General features: G+C 41.5%; 1 protein-coding gene across 1 annotated transcript; it reads right to left on the bottom strand.

The window, feature by feature from the left end:
• Window positions 1-14,082: 14,082 nt before the first annotated feature.
• On the bottom strand, window positions 14,083-15,122 carry LOC147449395 (uncharacterized). Its single transcript, XM_086521559.1, has 2 exons — window positions 14,756-15,122; window positions 14,083-14,519 (listed from the first exon to the last, which is right to left on the bottom strand). Exons 1-2 carry the CDS (start codon window positions 15,120-15,122, stop codon window positions 14,083-14,085), a joined length of 804 nt encoding a protein of 267 aa, XP_086377685.1.
• Between the last annotated feature and the right edge of the window lie 5,071 nt (window positions 15,123-20,193).

Raw genomic sequence — 20,193 nt, forward strand, 5'->3', positions numbered from 1 at the left:
CAGACAGCTGCAAGAGCCACCATCAGAAAAGAGGTTGCGAGCATGGTTTTTAAATGGTTTTCACATTAGAAATCTTAGGGAACACGAGGTGCCCGCATCAACAAAGAAATTCAATGATTTGGTGCAGCTGGAACAGCAGGCGAAGAAGGAGAGAAGTCACAAGAAGAGGAGGTCCACTGGTAGCAATGATTCCACTAATAATTCTAATTCTAGCAAGACCTCTAGTAGTTTTGAAAGCACCTCAGATGAAAAGAGCAAAGACAAGGCTAAGAAAGGGTTTTGGTCTAGAAAGATTGATGAGATGGCTAGGCAAATTGCTGAAATCAGTCAGAGGAGACAACCAGTTAGAAGAATGGAAACTTGGTGTTCAAGGTGCAAATCTAAAAGATCATGTTTCCAATGACTGTCCACAGTGTACTTATTGCAAAGCGTATGGTCATTTATGGAACAATTGTGGCATTCGCATTCATCACTTCAAGAAGGGGAAAGATTTGTCTGTAGTGGCATTTACCAATGTTGAACCAACCAGACTAGAGACAACTAGTGTACCCCAAGGAAGAAAGCAGATACCAGTGGAACTGGTACTGAGCGCGGCAGATACCAAGGAGGTACTGGCCGAGGACGGGATCGTGGTAATTTCCAGAATAGAAGTCTGAATTACTTGGGGTAAGTATGGCCATTTTGCGGCTCAGTGTCCAGAAACACCTAATACTACGTCTACTGAGGCTGTTAGGAAATAAGACGTAGCTAAAAAGATAATTGAGTAGATTACTTAATGGAGAGAGACAGATTTACATACACAAGATTATAGAGTAGAGAGAGAGAGAGAGAGAGAGTACACACGATATACGTGGTTCACCCAATGTGGGCTACGTCCACGGGAAAGCAGCCACTCAATGGCTTTAGTACTTCAAAACAAGAAGTAATTTACAAAGGGATTATACCCTTAATGGAGCTCCCGCCTTACTTCACTCTCACCACCTCACACTCACCTTGTTGCATCAACTTCACACTATGCAATTGATCCGAGCCTATCACAAATTTCTGTTTATTATATTTTGTTGGTTTTCCTTGCTTCTAGAGGTTTACAATAAAAGAAAGAGTGAGAACAACCTCTTGGGAAAAAATTTTAAAAAAATGATTTGATAGGAATTTTTTCTTGACTAGTTCACCGGAGGTGAAAGGTAGAAGGAGAACCTAGTGGTAAAGGGAAGGGAAAATATGTAAATGTGAAAAGAAAAGATATGATGTGGTTGTGGAGCCATGCACCCATGATTCAAGGGTCATGAGTGGCTCATATCATCATGGCTTTGGAGCCATATGATGATTCAAACAAATGGGACCCAAGTGGAAGACTTGGTAAAGGAAGGAACCAGACACATGATTTTGCTGAATTTTTAAAAAATACTTCCACTCCGATCCAAGAAAAGTTGTCTTCATCAAAGTTGTAGCTGATGAGCTGGAGATTCTTGCCATATTTTTTTTATAATTTTGCATCTACGGTCTAGGAGATATGGCCAAAATGGCGGACGCCAGTTTTTTCAACTGTGGTGGAGACCACCCCCTCTACCTTTACACACACACACCCTTCCTTTTCCACATTGAGACCTTCTCTAAAAATCAGCCATTAGTCTTCTCACCCTCCTCTCTCTCAAGCTCAAAAACCCATCAAAATTCCTCTTCTAATCACCTCTCAAGTCATGCTTAATCTTGTTGTAATTCATAAGTTCTCATTCAACCCCTTTCTATTATTACTAGATATGTATTGATTTTATGTAGATTCTTTACATTTTAAAATAAGGAAGCTCTTGGACTCAAGCTATGGAGGAAGGAGTGAAGACAACACAAGTGATGATGGAGCTAATTGGTCAACAAATCACTTGGAAGGAGCTTCTTCATTGGTTGAATGTCCCTAATCAAGCTTCATTTGTACAAATTACACTTGGATCTTAACCTCACTCCTAATCACTCTCTTTCCTATATAAAGAGGCCTTCCCCTTTGTAATTTCAAGCCTCCCTCAGCCCCATTGAGTCTTTGTATCACTCACCATGAGCCCATAAGCTCATTCATTCACTATATTCTTGCACATTCTAGAGTGCAAATTGTTTCATGCTAGTAACCTCTCCTTCTCTTACTTATGTTAATTAAGAGAAATCTTTTATATATGTGTGAGAGTGCTTGATGTGATCTTGGATAATCCTTGAGTGGTTGTTTGGTAATCTACATGCTATTTGTGTTGGGAGTGTTTGAAGTCATCCATTCCTTGTACACACACTAAGGTTAATGCTTCATTCATAGTGATCTCTCTCTCTCTCTCTCTCTCTCTCTCTCTCTCTCTCTCTCTCTCTCTCTTTGTGTAGCAGTCCTAGCCCACGCTTCCAAGACTAGGTGGTGCCCTTATCTCATTTCCCTTGTGGCGCAATGGAGTTTGTTTTGGTGTAGAGGCCGCCATTCCAAATTTCCTTCATCACAATGTGTGTAGAAATGGCCTCCTTTTATAGGCCAAAAGGGCTGCCCTCTCTTATGAGAGACAGCCATGTGTAGCCACCCTTGTGCGAATAAGTCCAAATCGGACCCTCCAATCCGCCCATGTGTGGCCGCCCTTGAGAAGACAAGTCCGCTTTTGAATTCGGCCACCAGCCACCGGCCATTGACTTTCGACCACCGGCCACCAGCCATCAGCCATTGACTACCGGCCACCGGCCAACCGACCGGTTGTTTTCCGACCACTTTTCGGCCGCCGTCCATCCATAATATTCCGGCGAAAAGGAATGTTCCGGCGAAAAAAAGTCTCAGGGGCCTCCACCCCTGAGGCCTTTAGAGTTGCCCTGATTCTTGTCCGTGAAAATTTTGGTTTCCGGTGAGTGATTTTCCTTCACGCACGATGGCTTCTCCTCATAATGGGGGCCTTATGAATGTGCGCTACCACAGAAAATTACAAGGGTAAATCAAGGCTCCATACTTAAGAATCTCCCACTTGGAGACTGATCTCCAAACCAAACCTATGACTGCTTTCCATTCTGGCTTCTTATCCTTGAATGCCGATTGAAGATGAGCAAAAGCTCAACTTCTCCTTGTTGACCACCTTTGTAAACATGTTTGCAGGATTTTCACTTGTATGCACCTTTCCTAGCTTTAGTTGTCCCTCTTCCAAAAGAGTGCGTATGAAGTGATATCTCACCTCAATGTGCTTTGTCCTTGAATGAAAGGCTGAGTTCTTCGCAAGATGGATAGCGCTTTGGCTATCACTGTACAAGACACAATTGTCTTGTTTGAATCCAAGCTCTTCTAAGAATCTATGAAGCCACAGAATTTCTTTGCTTGCCTCCGTCATTGCTACATACTCTGCTTCCGTGGTAGAAAGTGAAACCACTTTCTGCAGCTTTGAAGCCCAGCTTACTGCTGTGCCTCCAACCGTGAACACATAGCCAGTAGTGCTCCTTCGAGTATCTTTGTCACCTGCCATATCTGCATTAGCATACCCTTCTAGAGAAATATCAGTTCCTCCAAAATACAAAGCATTTTTTGTTGTCCCTTTTAGATACGTAAGTATCCACTTCACGGCTTGCCAATGTTCTTTACCTGGGTTTTCCATGAACCTACTCACAACTCCCACTGCATGTGCAATGTCTGGGCTTGTCCAGACCATAGCATACATTAGAGAACCTACCGTTGCAGCATATGGAACTTTAGACATATAGGCTATCTCCTCTTGTGTCTTTGGACACATATCCTTCATTAGTTTAAAATGACCAGCCAAAGGTGTAGAAACTGGTTTTTCATTTTGCATTGCAAACCTTTCTAGTACCTTCTTGATGTAATCTTCTTGAGATAGCTTTATTGTCTTCTTCGTCTTGTCCCTTGATATTTTCATACCAAGTATCCTCTTTGCAGCACCTAAATCTTTCATTGAAAAAGATTTGGACAGCTCCTCTTTTAGGTCTTTGATGTCCTGCATGTTAGCACTTGCAATCAACATGTCATCAACATACAACATTAAGATGATGAATTTCCCATCTCCCAAATTCTCCGTGTAGATGCAGTGATCCGAGTTGCATCTTGTGAATCCATGATCCAACATCCATCGATCAAACTTCAAGTACCATTGTCTTGATGCTTGCTTTAAACCATACAAGCTCTTCTTTAATCTGCAAACCATTTTCTCCTTACCTTGTACTTCATACCCCTTTGGTTGAAGCATGTAGATTTCCTCCTCTAAGTCACCGTGAGGGAATTCCGTATTTACATCCATTTGCTCGAGATTTAGATCATGAGCAGCCACAAGGATTAAGACAAGCCTAATTGAGTTCATTTTTACAACAGGAGAAAATATTTCATTGAAGTCAATACCTTTCTTTTGAGAAAGACCTTTTACCCCAAGCCTAGACTTGTACCTTTTCTTCCCACCTTCTTCTTCCTTTAGCTTGTACACCCATTTGTTTTGAAGTGCCCGCTTACCTTTAGGCAACTCAACCAACTCCCATGTTTGGTTGCAATGTAGTGAGTCCATCTCCACTTGCATGCTCTTCGTCCATTCTTCTTTGGATTCATGTTGCATAGCTTCTTCATATGATTCCGGCTCTCCAGAATCTGAGATCAAGAGATGGTTGAAGGAAGGAACAAACCTTTCTGGAGGTCTACTTGCTCTTGTAGATCTTCGGGGAATAGGTTGAGGCTCCTCATTTGGTTGACGTTGTTGCACATTGTCACCGTTTGCAGTCCTTGAGTCTTCACCATCCTCAAGCTCCATGTACTCATCACGTGTTTCTTTTGTTTGTTTTCTTTCCAAGTAATCTTTGTACATATTTTGTTCGTTAAAAATTACATCCCTACTCCTTAAGATTTTACCATCTTCAGGATTCCATAGGCGATACCCAAAGTCTCCTTCTCCATAGCCAATGAAGAAACACTTTTTGGACTTTGCATCTAACTTTGATCTTAGGATTCTATCTATGTGCATGAAAGCCTCACACCCAAACACTTTGAGAAATGCATAATTCACCGGTTTACCTGTCCATGCCTCTTCTGGAACTCCCCCATCCAATGCCGTTGAGGGTGACCGATTGATTAAGTACACAGACGTACTTACAGCTTCCGCCCAAAGCTCAAGCGGTAGGCCTGCATGTAGCCGCATGCTTCGTGCTCGTTCCATGATTGTCCTGTTCATCCTTTCCGAAATCCCATTTTGTTGAGGTGTCCTTGGGGTTGTCCTTTGCCTCCGAATGTCATTGCTAGCACAAAAGCTTTCAAAAGCTTGGCTGCAATATTCGCCTCCATTGTCGGATCTGAGGCATTTAACCTTGGTACCTGTTTCATTCTCCACAAAGGCTTTCCACCTTTGAAATATGGAAAATACATCAGATTTATTCTTCATGACATAAACCCATGTTTTTCTAGTCGCATCGTCTATGAATGTTACATAGTACAATGAGCCACCCAGTGATGGTGTACTTGCAGGACCCCAAACATCATAATGAACCAACTCAAGTTTTTTATTTTTTCTTTCATTTCCTGATTTTTGAAATTTTACCCTCTTTTGTTTACCATAAACACAATCTTCACAGAACTCTAAGTCCACTTCTTTCAAACCTGGTAGAAGCTTCTTTGGTTGAAGGATTTGCATTCCTTTGGCACTCATATGCCCAAGTCGGTAGTGCCACACCGCACTGTCAACTTCTGTAGTTGCTGCACAAGCTGAAGGTTGCGTGCTAACAGTACACAAGTAAAGTGTACCGACTTTTTCTCCCTTGGCAACCACCAAAGATCCCTTTGAGATCTTCCACCGTTTGTTTCCGAATGCAATGTTGTGACCTTCATCGTCCAATTGTCCTGTAGAGATCAAATTTTTGCGAAGAGAAGGAACATGCCTAACATCTTTAAGCTTCCATTCATTTCCATTAGCAGTTTTGACAGAAACTGTGCCTTTGCCGACAATATCACAAGCTTCATCATCTCCCAAGTATACATACCCAAAATTACCTTTGGTGTAGTCTTGGAAATGTTGCTTGTGTGGTGTCGCATGGAATGAAGCCCCGGAATCTACTATCCAGGAATTAGACACATTGTCTAATGAGATAATTAGAGCATCTTGCTCTACTTTACCTGCCACATTGGCCTCCGATGTTGGCTTGTTGTCTTGAGACTCTGTCTCCTTCTTCCTCTTGGACTAGCAATCCTTCTTGACGCGGCCCTTCTTGCCGCAGTTCCAACATTCAAGAATTGACTTTGTGCATGACTTGCTCCGCCTTGAGTGATCACGACCCTTTTGGTTTTTGAACCTCTCCTTAAGCCTTCCTCTTGTTTCCACTGATAGTGCAGCACTTGATGATTCTCATGTGCTTCTCCTTCGCATTTCCTCGCTTAAGAGAGAACACCCACAACATCATCAAACTTAAGAGTATTTGTGCCAGAGATAAAATTACTTACAGCCATCACAAGGCTGTCCCAACTATCCGGTAGAGATGATAGTATAAGGAGAGCTCACACTTCGTCATCGAAATTGATTTTCACTGATCGAAGTTGACTTATGTTTGTGTTAAATTCATTTAGGTGTTCTGCAACTGAACCATTCTCTGCCATCTTTAGATTGAACAAGCGCTTCATAAGAAATACCTTATTGGATGCCGATGGTTTCTCGTAGAAGTCGTCAAGTGACTTCATCAAGTCCTCCGTGGTCTTCATCTCCAAAACATTGAAGGCCACCGTTGATGCCAAGCTTAACCGGATTGTTCCCAGTGCCTTTCGATCAAGGACAATCCATGCTTCATCTGCCATTGTTGCGGGCTTCTTCGCAAGACCTCCTAGTGGCAAATAGAGGTCCTTCTGGTAGAGATAGTCTTCAATCTGCATCTTCCAATGTTGGTAGTTTTTGCCGTTGAACTTCTCAATCTTGAGCTTCCCTTCCTCCGCCATAACTCCCACTCAATTCAAGGAAATCTTTCCTTGAGATAATTTAGCTACAAGCAAACCTTGCTCTGATACCAGTTGTTAGGAAATAAGACGTAGCTAAATAGATAATTGAGTAGATTACTTAATGGAGAGAGACAGATTTACATACACGAGATTATAGAGTAGAGAGAGAGAGAGAGAGTACACACGATATACGTGGTTCACCCAATGTGGGCTACGTCCACAGGAAAGCAGCCACTCAATATCTTTAGTACTTCAAAACAAGAAGTAGTTTACAAAGGGATCATACCCTTAATGGAGCTCCGCCTTGCTTCACTCTCACCACCTCACACTCACCTTGTTGCATCAACTTCACACTATGCAATGTGTGTAGAAATGGCCTCCTTTTATAGGCCAAAAGGGCTGCCCTCTCTTATGAGAGACAGCCATGTGTAGCCACCCTTGTGCGAATAAGTCCAAATCGGACCCTCCAATCCGCCCATGTGTGGCCGCCCTTGAGAAGACAAGTCCGCTTTTGAATTCGGCCACCGGCCATTGACTTCCGACCACCGGCCACCGGCCATCGGCCATTGATTACCGGCCACCGGCCAACCGACCGGTTGTTTTCCGACCACTTTCCGGCCGCCGTCCATCCATAATATTTCGGAGAAAAGGAATATTCCGGCGAAAAAAAGTCTCGGGGGCCTCCGCCCCTGAGGCCTTTAAAGTTGCCCCTGATTCTTGTCCGTGAAAATTTTGGTTTCCAGTGAGTGATTTTCCTTCATGCACGATGGCTTCTCCTCATAATGGGGGCCTTACAAATGTGCGCTACCACAGAAAATTACAAGGGTAAATCAAGGCTCCATACTTAACAGAGGCAAAGGCTCCATAGCCAATTCTTGTGAGAGCAGTTACATGCAGTAAAGGGGTGGTCATTGAGGAGTTTCCAGATGAGCCAGTCAGACTATCCTGAGAGTAGCATATGGGCTCAGCAGAGAGAGGTGTGGAAGTCAAAGGGTAAAGAAAAGGTAGTTGATGAATGGCAGGAGCAGAGGGATCTGGCGGTGAAGATCACAGAGGATTTATCCCAACAGTTGTTAGAGCATCCTGAGAGTTCTGATGCTCGATTCCCTCAAAAGATACCAGCCGAGTCTTCTAAGAAAACACAACCAGATTAGTCAGGGTCAGGAATTCCTGAGACCATGTTGGCTGTAGTACAAGGATTGATGGGAGGTCTTGCAAATGAGAAACCAAATAAAACTACAAATGAAAGCACTAGACAAGGCAAGAGTAGTATCAGAACAAAAGAATGGCATTGTGCAGATTATCCTGATTCTACAAGTTATGAGAATGACTCTGATCAAGAGAGAGAAGACATTCATGTCAAGCTTTGTGACAAAATTCAGAAACTCACAGTAGAGCTAGATGACATTAGAAAAACTTTGCCTGAAGCACCGAAATTCAACAGACAGTGAAGGAAGGCTAAGGCGGAAGCCAAGGCGGTTGATTTGGCTACTGTCGGAGATGATGAAGTGCCAGTCATCCACGTAGACTATAATGTTTAAAAGAATGGGAACCATTTTCTGGTGTAATACTGGATGGGGGGCAGGAGTAAACATCTTGGGACACTTCCTCGCCAAAGAATGGGTATTACAAACCTAAAACCAACAGCTTTCAAAGTACGAATGGCGGATCATCGGGTGGTGCAGGCAACAGGGATGATAGATAATATGCAAATAAGAGTAGATAAGGAAAAGTTCCAGACCAGTTTCTTAGATTAGACATGCAAGGTGCATATAGAATGCTACTAGGCATGCCATGGTTGCGAACAGCACAAGTTGTTCATGACTATGCCAATCAGACTCTGACGATACAAGGCGCAAGTACCAAAATTCAAATTCAAACAAACAACACTAGGAGCTGGAAAAAAGAGTTGCGACCAAAAGAGCTTTGCCAAAAATAAGGTGAAGAAGATTGAGAGAATGCTAGCAGCAATCAATATCTTTTTGTTAACTGAAATAGATTTAAATGCAGTATTACTGGATAAGGATCAGGTGAAAAGGCAAAAGAGCAGTTTCCAAAACAATTTACCGAGTTAAATTCTGGAGAATGACCAGTTTAGCTATCAAGAAGGTCTTATGAATTAGTTGATTCTAGTACACCAGAGGCTTCTGTACCAACTCAATTTGAAGAAGTTACTGAACATCAGAAGAGCAGTTCGGAGATCAGAGGTTCATCTTGGGACTGTGTTGAAGAATCAACCAAAAGAAAGGGTGGTGGGCCTAACTGGTTGTTGCCAGATAATCAAGAAATAGAAGAATGGAATCTGGGTTATGAGGAAAATCCTAAGATGATTAAGGTCAACAAGCATTTGAAGCAAGTAATGAAAGAGAAGGCCTGACACATGTTCCAGCGGTATAAAGATGTGTTTGCATGGGAACATACTGACCTCAAGGGGGTGGAGGTAGAGGTATGTCAACATCGAATAGCGTTAAAACTTGATGCTAGACCAGTGCGGTTACAATGCTACAGGATGAATCCGAATTATGCTAAGAAGGTCAAGGAAGAAATTGACAACCTTCTGAAGGCTGGGTTCATTACTGAAGTAGCGAGTAGTAACTAGTTATTTCCAATAGTGCTGGTACCCAAAAAAAATGGGAAACTGAGAGCTAGTGTGGATTACCGGAAGCTGAATGCTCAAACCATCAAGGATCCCTTTCCATTACCATTCATTGATATAGGTTGCTTGATGAAATTGCAAGGTATGAAATGGATAGTTTCATGGATGATTATAGTGGCTACAATCAGTTACAGATTGCTCATGAGGATCGAAGTAAAACCACTTTTATCACTGAGTGGGGAGCGTTTATGTATCTGGTTATGCCATTTGGTTTATGCAATGCTCCAGTGACTTTTCAACGATGCATGATGGAAATATTTAGTGAATTTCTCCACCGATTCCTGGCAATATTGATGGATGATTTCATTGTATATTCTGTGGAGCATAAGAATTTAATTTTTTTGAAAATGGTTTTCCCGCATTTTCATGAGAAGAGAAAATGTGGAAAGAACAATTGTTGGGACATGTAGTGTCCAGAAATGGTATAGAAATGGCCAATGACAAGATTCAATGTGTTCAACAGACCAAGGCAACATGCAATGCATCAAAACTGAGTGCTTTCCTGGGATACATTAATTTCTATAGAAGATTTGTGCATCAGTTTGCTTCCCAGGCATTACCTTTATATGAGCTCACAAAGAAGAACAGCAAGTTCACTTGGACTGTTGAATGTGAAGAGAGCTTACAAAAATTGAAGGATGATATTATTAATAAGCAGGTACTCAAACAACCGAACTGGGAGGTCATTTTTCATGTACATGTAGATGCAACAAGGTTGGCAATGGGAGTGATCTTAGCTCGAAGAAAGAACTGACTATCCAGCATATTTTGCAAGCCGGAGGTTTAGTCACGCTAAACAAGGGTATACAACTACTGAACGTGAAGGCCTAGGAATGGTTTTTAGTGCTACTAAATTTCGGTATTATTTGCTAGGCAAGCTATTTCATTTCTATGTGGATCATCAGCATTATTGTTTCTGATCAACAAAGTTATTATGCAAGACAAATTGATAAGATGGATGATGTTCCTGATGGAATTTGAATTTCACATTTTTCATAAGCCTGGCAGAAACAATTGTGGTGCTGATTTCCTATCCAGGAGTACGGATGGTTATTCTGAAGCATCACTAAGAGATGAGCGAGTGGACGCAGAATTGTTTCAGATGACGGCTAAGGAAACAACGGATCAAGAATGGTTTGATGTGTATCAGTTCCTTTCTAAGGGAGGAGTCCCAGAAGGCTGGACTCAGAGTCAGAAGAAGGCCCCAATTATTAAAAGTCTAAAGTTCACACTCATTGGTGGATTACTTTACAGACTGGGGGTTGATGGGGTTCTTCGAAGATGTGTGCCCATGGAAGGGAGAATGCAAGTTATTTTTGAAGCACATGATGGAGATTATGGAAGACATTTTGCCACTAATGTTACAAGAAAATTTTACAGGATGGACAGTGGTGGAAAACTTTAATATCATATGTCAGAAGTTTTTGTAAAACCTGTGATATATGCCAGCGGATGGGCAGACCCATGGCAGCGGATATGACTCCTTCTACTCGAGTACAGCCGCTGGGAGTATTTATGAAATGGGGTCTAGATTTCATGGGACCATTCAAGAGAATTACTCCACGGAAGAGCAGATATATATTGATGGCCACCTGTTATGTTACCAAATGGGTGGAATCAAAGGCTCTTCCTGACAATACCACAAGTCCACTGTTGTGTTTCTGTTTGAAAATATTATCTGCAGATATGGATGTCCTGTGGAGATTGTGTCTGATGAGGGAACCCACTTTATAAATGATACTATGGATATTTTAATGGAAGTGTTATTAGTCAAGCATCAAAAATCCACACCATATTATCCCAGATGCAATGGACAAGCCGAGAGCAGTAATAAGACTGTCAAGACAATTCTCACTAAAATTGTGCATAAGGAGCCACACCAGTGGGATTTGAAGCTCTAGACTGCTCTCTTGGCGTATAGAACAGCTTATAAGGTCACTATTGGACTAACACCATTTAGAATGGTTTATGGCACCAAAGCTGTTGTACAAATGGAATTTTTCATTCCTAGTCTCAGGATGGCAGTTGAGTATGGATTGGATTTCAATCATAATCTTAAACAGAGACTGGAGGAGTTGACACAGTTGGGCAAATTAAGATAGCAGGCTATGCTGGAACAAGAAATTGTTCATCAAAGAAGGAAACACTAACATGATCAATGCATAAAAAATCAAGGAGTTTCAGAAAGGAGATTTGGTTCTACTTTATCAGTCGAAATTGGGACCTAAGAAACCAAACCTAAAAATAGCTTGGTCTGGTCCTTATAAAGTTTATTGGGTTTTCTCCAATGGCATAGTAAGGCTGAAAGATTTATCTGGATTAATGTTTCCTGGTATTTATAATGGGGCTAAAGTCAAGCTATATTACTCAAATGTGAAAGAAATTTCCAAGGATAATGATACTGGTTTTCTAGGAGCTGAAGGTCAGAAGAATTCAAAATCAGTTATTTTGAGGCTTTTTTATGTGCACTCAAGTAAGTCCTCTTTTGCTACACACTCATCGTCTTCATAGTGCATGGGTAGGAAGAAATTATCAAAGAAGATGCAGGAAAGTCTTGCAAAAACCCACACACTTGTAGTTGCTGCCAAAGCCTCCTTACCACTTATTCCCTACAGTAAAACACAGAGGTATGTGTTTACTGAGCAAGCATAGGTAATGCTATGGCTGTGGGATTTACATGTGGTCATGAAAGCCACAACAATTGAGTTCAACACGGAAATCATCCGACAGGTTCTTGATTCTTTGAATGTGGATGATGTCAACGCTGTAGTACATGGTAGGAAGGTGTCCGCAACTCCAGAAAACATTGCTTTTGCCTTCAGAATGTCGAATGAGCCAAAGCCAACTGTTGCTACTGCAAAATAGTTAAGTGCAGCATTGAAGGAAGATGAGGTAGCCAAGAAGAAATGCAAGGCCAGTGCACAAGGCATTCTAGTAGATAGACTGGATGTCCCAGTAGCTTATAGGTTCATGGAAGAAGCTATCAGTTTGATGAATAACCCTACTTATGTTTCAGAGAAGTTGTTTGCCATGTTACTAGCAAAGAAGTTAGATTCCACAGCTTTGATAAATCTATGCCAGATTTTGTCACATAATGTACTTTAGCAAACGGAAAAATTGAAGTCCCAGATGGTTTTCAAAGCCTGGTATGTCTGGCAGTTCCTGTACTGGGTAGCTTCTCGTGACGCTCATGACCAGCTACGGATTTGGCTTGGAGCCAAAAGCCTAGTCCAACCACAAACAATGTTGATTTATCGTCTGATGAGGAGACTCTAGAAACTCAATTGGCTTTCACAGGTCATAAGAGAAAATCCACACAGGCGGAGGCTGGGAGTTATAAGCGACCTAAAACCACACTGGCCAAGAGTAATGCTTTCTTGAAGCAGCTGGAAAGTCAGGCCAAATTTGTTACTTCTGCTAAACCTCTAGTTGGCCAGACTTCAGTTGGCCAGTCAGACCAGCTTCTAGTAGAGACCCCAGTTGGGACCAGCCAGCAAGGGGGGCAGAGTTCGAGCAGCCTTAGTATTGAGAAGGACCAGAGCAGGCCAGTGTTGAGCAGTCTATCACCCACACTGATAAGGGAAAAGGTTCGATACCTGCCAGTCCACTTGGTAATTCTACAATCCCTTTCAATGAGATGGCTTTGGCCTTAACCAAGAAGGACAAATTACAGAAGCTGCAGACTCATCCTCTCAAAGGACGGTTGATCATGCATAAACCTGACTTTACCACACTACCATATATGGCCCTTGTTTTGGTTTATGAGCCAGTTGTATCTGACCCAGCAACAATCAATGATGGTTGCTCAATGTTAATCCAGTCATCTTGGATTACGATTGTCCTTGCCTTGGAACAAATGATGGATGCTTCAGCATCCACTGATGAAGTGACCAAGCTCAAAGCTGAACTGAAGAACAGTGAGCAGTAGGTTGAGAAGTTGAAATAGGATATAGGGGACCAATCCCTGAGACACATCATTCTTGAAAATCAATTAGCTAGGACAATTCAAACATTGGAAAACAAGTTGTCAACGCTTGAGTCTGAGAAGCAGCAGATACATGAAGAAAGGGCGGAATCTAGGAGGGCTGCTCACCGATTTGAAACTATGCTGAGAATGAAGAGAGTTGCGTTCAACTCTCTACTGACGAGCCATACTGCATTAAAAGCCTCTTTAACAGATAAATATATTTACAATAACTTGGTTGACATTTTGAGTCCAGAGGGTAATGCTATTTTCAATATGGACAATCTGCAAGCACGCATGGAATCAATGCAAAGTGATTTTCATGATACGCTCTCTGAGTATAACAATGCTTTGGTAGATCGGGCCATTTTGGACTACATTGAAAAGCAAAATGAAATTTTTGAGGCGAAGGATGAAGAGGAGCAGGATGAAGAGTGAAATGATTACTATTGATGGTCCACCAACTGGCCCTTTTCCTTACAAACACTGATATTGGCCCTGACACTTTACAGATTTTTGTGTTTACATGGTTTTGTCGTGCCAAGTTGTTTATGTCCCTTTGATTGGCTCTGATACTGGTTGCACATAAAAAAGACTCAAAATAACTGATTCTGAATTCTCTTGACCTTCAGCTCCCAGAAAACCAGTATCATTATCCTTGGAAGTTTTTTTCACATTCGAGTAATATAGCTTGTTGACTTTAGCCCCATTATAAACACCAGGCAACAATAATCCAGATAACTCTTTTATCCTTACTGTGCCATTGAAGAAAACCCAATCAACTTCATAAGGACCAGACCAAGCTATTTTTAGGTTTGGTTTCTTAGGTCCCAATTTCGACTGATAAAGTAGAACCAAATCTCCTTTCTGAACCTCCTTGATTTTTATGCGTTGATCATGCCAGTGTTTCCTTCTTTGCTGAACAATTTCTTGTCCAGCATAGCCCATTGTCTTAATTTTTCCAACTGTGTCAACTCCTCCAGTCTCTGTTTAAGATTATGATTGAAATCCAATCCATACTCAACTGCCATCCTTAGACTGGGAATGACAAATTCCATTAGTACAACAGCTTCAGTGCCATAAACCATTCTAAATGGTGTTAGTCTAGTAATGACCTTATAAGCTTTTCTATATGCCCAGAGAACAGTCTGGAGCTTCAAATCCCACTAGTATGGCTCCTTATGCACAATTTTAGTGAGAATGGTCTTGATGGTCTTATTACTGCTCTCGGCTTGCACATTGCATCTAGGATAATATGGTGTGGATTTTTGATGCTTGACTGATATCATTTCCATTAAAATATCCATAGTATCATTTATAAAGTGGGTCCCCTGATCAGACACAATCTCAACAGGACATCCGTATTGACTGATAATATTTTCAAACAGAAACATAGCAGTGGTATTGTCAGGAAGAGCCTTTTCTTCCACCCATTTGGTAACATAACAGATGGCCATCAATATATATCTGTTCTTCCGTGGAGTAATTCTCTTGAATGGCCCCATGAAATCCAAACCCCATTTCATAAATACTCCCAGCAGCTGTACTCGAGTTAAAGGAGTCATATCCACTACCGTGGGTCTGCCCATCCGCTAGCATATATCATAGGTTTTACAGAAACTTTTGACATCTGATATTAAAGTTTGCCACCATAGTCCAGCCTATAAAATTTTCTTGTAAGTAACATCAGTGGAAAACTGTCCTTGACAATCTCCATCATGTGCTTCGAAAATAGCTTGCATTCTCCCTTCCATGGGCACACAGCTTCAAAGAACCCCATCAACCCCCAGTCTATAAAGTGATCCACCAATGGGTGTGAACTTTAGACTTTTAATAGTCAGGGCCTTCTTTTGACTCTGAGTCCAGCCTTCTGGGACTCCTCCCTTAGAAAGGAACTCATACACATCAAACAATTCTGGATCTGTTGTTTCCTCAACCGTCATCTGAAACAATTTTGCATCCACTGGCTCATCTCTTAGGGATGCTTCAAACTAACCATCCGTACTCCTGGATAGGAAATCAACACCACAATGGTTTTTTCCAGGCTTATGAAAAATGCAAAATTCAAATTCCATCAGGAACATCATCCATCTTATCAATCTGCCTTGGATAATAACTTTGTTGATCAGAAACAATAATACCTGATGATCCGCATAGAAATGAAATAGCTTTCCTAGCAAATAATGCCAAAATTTAGTAGCACTAAAAACCATTCCCAAGGCTTCACGTTCAGTAGTTGTATACCCTTGTTCAGCCTGACTGAACCTTCGGCTTGCAAAATATACTGGATAGTCAGTCCTTCTTCTGGCTGAGCTAATATAGCTCCCATTGCCAGCCCTGGTGCATCTACATGTACATGAAAAATGACCTCCCAGTTCGGCGGCTTATTAATAATAGCATCCTTCAATTTCCGAAACCTCTCTTCACATTCAGCAGTCCAAGTGAACTTGTTGTTCTTCTTTGTGAGCTCATATAAAGGTAATGCCTGGGTAGCAAACTAATGCACAAATCTTCTATAGAAATTATATGTATCCCAGGAAAGAACTCAATTCTGATGCATTGTAGGTTCCTTGGCCTGTTGAACACATGTCCTAGCAGCTGTCCTTTCCAAACCAAAAAGACATATTTAAATGGATTTCTACATATCCTCTTCTCATGACAATGCTGGAAAACCATTTCCAAAAAAAAGTAAATGCTTATCCTCCACAGAATATACAGTGAAATCATCCATGAATATTGCCAGTAATCGGTGGAGAAATTCACAAAATATTTCCATCATGCATCGTTGAAAAGTCGTTGAGGCATTGCATTAGCCAAACGGTATAATCAGATACATAAACGCTCCCCACTTAGTGATAAAAGTAGTTTTAGTTCGATCCTCAGGATCAATCTGTAACTGATTGTAGCCACTATAACCATCCATGAAACTATACATTTCATACCCTGCAATTTCATCAAGCAGCATATCAATGAATGGTAATGGAAAGGTATCATTGATGGTTTGAGCATTCAGCTTCCGGTAATCCACACAGACTCTCAGTTTCCCATTTTTCTTGGGTACCACCACTACTGGAAATAACCAGTCACTACTCGCTACTTTAGTAATAAACACAGCCTTCATAAGGTTGTCAATTTCTTCCTTAACCTTCTTAGCATAATTTGGATTCATCCTGTAGCGTTGTAACCGCACTAGTCTGGCATCAGATTCTAACGATATTCAATGTTGACATACCTCTGGATCCACCCCCTTGAGGTCAATATGTTCCCATGCAAACACATCTTTATAGCGCTAGAACATGTGTCGTGCGTTCTCTTTCATTACTGGATTCAAATGCTTGTTAACCTTAATCATTTTGGGATTTTTCTCAGAACCCAGATTCCATTCTTCTATTTCTTGATCATCTGGAAACAACTAGTTAGGCCCACCACCCTTTCTTTTGGTTGATTTTTCAGCATAGTTCCAAGACGGACCTCTGTTCTTCAAACTACTGTTTTGATGTTCAGTAACTTCTTTAGATTGAGTTGGTACAGAAGCCTCTGGTGTACTAGAATCAACTAATTCATTTGAACTTCCGGATAGCTGAACTGGTTGTTCTTCAAAATTTAACTCGGTAAACTGTCCTGAAAACTATCTCTTTTTCCTTTTCGCTTGATCCTTATCCAATAATACTACATTTAAATCTATTTCAGCTAACGGAAAGATATTGATTGCCGCTAGCATCCTCTCAATATTTTTCACCTTATATTTTTGGCAAAGCTCTTCTAATCGCAGCTCTTTTTTCCAGGTCTTAGTGTTGTTCATCTCAATCTGAATTCTGGTACTTGCACCTTGTATCGTCAGAGTCTGATTGGCATAGTCATGAATAGCTTGTGTTGCTCGCAACCATGGCCTGCCTAGTAGCATTCTATATGCACCTTGCATGTCTAATACTAGGAAACTTGTCCTGAAATTTTCCTTACCTACTCGTATCTGCATATTCTCTATCATCCCTATTGTCTTCACCACCCGATGATCCACCATTCATACTTTGAAAGGTATTGGTTTCAGGTTTGTAATATCCATTCTTTGCTGAAGGTGTGCCCCCAGGATATTTACTCCTGCCCCCCCATCCAGTATTACACCAGATAGTGATTCCCACTGTTTTCTAACCTTATAGTCTACCTGGATGACCGGTACTTCATCAACTCTGACAGCAGCAGCCAAATCAACCGCCCTCGCTTCCGCCTTAGCCTTCCTTCGCTGTCTGATGAATTTCGCTACTTCAGGAAAAGTTTCTCTAATGTCATCTAACTCTATTGTGAGTTTCTGAATTTGTCACAGATCTTGACATGAATGTCTTTTGTCTCTTTATCAGAGTCATTCTCAGAACTTGGAGAATCAGGATTATCTGCACAATGCCATTCTTCTGTTCCGATACTACTCTTGCCTTGTCCACTGCTTTCATTTGCAATTTTATCTGGTTTGTCATCTGCAAGACCTCCCATCAATCCTTGTACTACAGCCAACATGGTCTCAGGAATTCCAGACCCTAATTGATCTGGTTGTGTTTTCTTAGAAGACTGGGCTGGTATCTTCATAATGACTCGAGCGTCAGAACTCTTAGGCTACTCTGGCAGTTGTTTGGCTAAATCCCTGTGATCTTAGCCACCAGTTTCCTCTGCTCCTTCCATTCATCAAGTACCTTTCCTTTACCCTTTGCTTCCACACCTCTCTCTGTTGAGCCCATCTGCTACTCTCAAGACCAACTGGTCTGACTGGCTGATCTGAAACCTCCTCAATAACCACCCCTTTACTGTGTGTAACTGCTCTTACAAGAACTGGCTCTGGATCCTTTGCCTCAGTAGCCATAGTATTAGGTGTTTCTGGACACTAAGCCGCAAAATGCCCATACTTACCACAAGTATAACAATTCAAACTTCTGTTCTAGAAATTACCACGACCCCAGTCCCAGCCAGTACCTCCTAGGTATCTGCCGCACCTAGTACCAATTCTGCTAGTACCGGCTTTCTCCTCTTGGGGTACACTAGTTGTCTCTAGTCTGGTTGGTTCAGCATTTGTAAATTCCACTACGAACAAATCTTTCCCTTCTTGAAGTGATGAATGCAAATGCCACAATTGTTCCATAAAAGAACATACGCTTTCCAATAAGTACATTGTGGACACTCGTTGGAAACATGATCTTTATATTTGCACCTTGAACACCAAGTTTCCATTCTTCTAACCGGTTGTCTGGTCTGGCTGATTTCAGCAATCTTCCTGGCCATCTCATCAATCTTTCTAGACCAAGACCCTTTCTTAGCCTTGTCTTTGCTCTTTTCATCTGAGTTGCTTTTAGAACTACTGGATGTCTTGATAGAATCGAAGTTCTTAGTGGAATCATTGCTACCACTGGACCTCCTCCTCTTATGACTTCTCTCCTTCTGTGCCTGCTATTCCAGCTTCAGGGCTCGCTGCACCAAATCATTGAATTTATTTGTTGGTGTAGGGCACCTCCTGTTCCATAAGCTTTCTACTATGGAAACCGTTTAAAAACCATGCTCGCAACCTCTATTCTGATGGTGGCTCTTGCAGCTGTCTGGTTAGCTCCTTGATCTTCTCAACATAACTTTTGACCGATAGTTTCCCTTGCTTTATTTTATCCAATTCACAAAGGATATCCTCATCACCTCTGTTGTCTGAATATTCCAGTCTGAATGATACTCGGCCACCGACCATTGAATGTTGACCATCAGCCATTGAAATTCGGCCACCAAACACACCCCACCGGCCAAAGACGACAAACCACTAGCCACCAACAATTGAGTTATCGACCACCAGCTAGCCATTTTTTAATTACTTTTTGGTCATTGTTTAGCCAAGGTATTCCGTCAAGAATTTGCCCTAAATTTTCTTCATACCATCAGGATCACAAATAAATACCTCATCAACGTGCAAGCTTGAATCCAGCAAATATATGTCCACTATTGGCTTCTCCTCATATGGGGGCCTTACTAACTATGCAACATACATTGTGGCGGGCAAAATTGTCAGGTGGGCATTGCAAGTATACTAGCACCTCTCCTCAATGAACCCCCAAAGATGCTTTACATTGGTCATTCGCCAACTCTGAGTTGATGAAGGTGTCAAAGTATTTGGTCTTTCAAAGAGCTTTGGTGAGGATATTTGCACAATTATCTTCAACATGACAAAACTCTAGCTCCACAATCTCATCCTCAATAATCTCTTGAACATAATGATAATGAACCTCAATATGCTTTGTGTATGCATGGAAGATAGGTTTCATGGAAATCTCCATATAACTTTGGTTGTCACATTGAAGCGTTGTTGCCAAATTCACAGGAACACCTAAGTTCATGTGAACTCTCTTGAACAAAATTACTTCACAAGCTGCAAAACAAGCAGCTCTATACTCTGCTTTCATTGAATAAAGAGAGACGGTTGGTTGCTTCTTTCTAATTCAAGAAAACACTCCATAACCAAGTTAGAAACAAAATCTAGAAACTAACTTTCTAGAATCACAATCTCCTTGTCAATCAGAGTCACAATACCCACTTAGAGTGTTTGTGTGAATGTCATAGAAATTGTTGTAGCCCAAAGTACCTTTAACTTAATTTAGAACAAACATGCCCGCCTTTTAATGAGATTTCCTTGGTTGGTTG

The sequence above is a fragment of the Adiantum capillus-veneris genome, chromosome 10 (assembly GCF_014529385.1).
Source record: "Adiantum capillus-veneris isolate H3 chromosome 10, ASM1452938v2, whole genome shotgun sequence".
In the NCBI taxonomy this organism is placed as follows: Eukaryota; Viridiplantae; Streptophyta; class Polypodiopsida; order Polypodiales; family Pteridaceae; genus Adiantum; species Adiantum capillus-veneris.

Bases quoted from the DNA above. Each gene is read 5' to 3' on its own strand.
- LOC147449395 (XM_086521559.1), bottom strand. From the start codon at position 15,122: ATGGGCAGACCCACGGTAGTGGATATGACTCCTTTAACTCGAGTACAG. The intron at 14,520-14,755 runs GTAATAAGACCA...AATCTTAAACAG, and splicing joins CAATGTGCAAGCCGAGAGCA to AGACTGGAGGAGTTGACACA.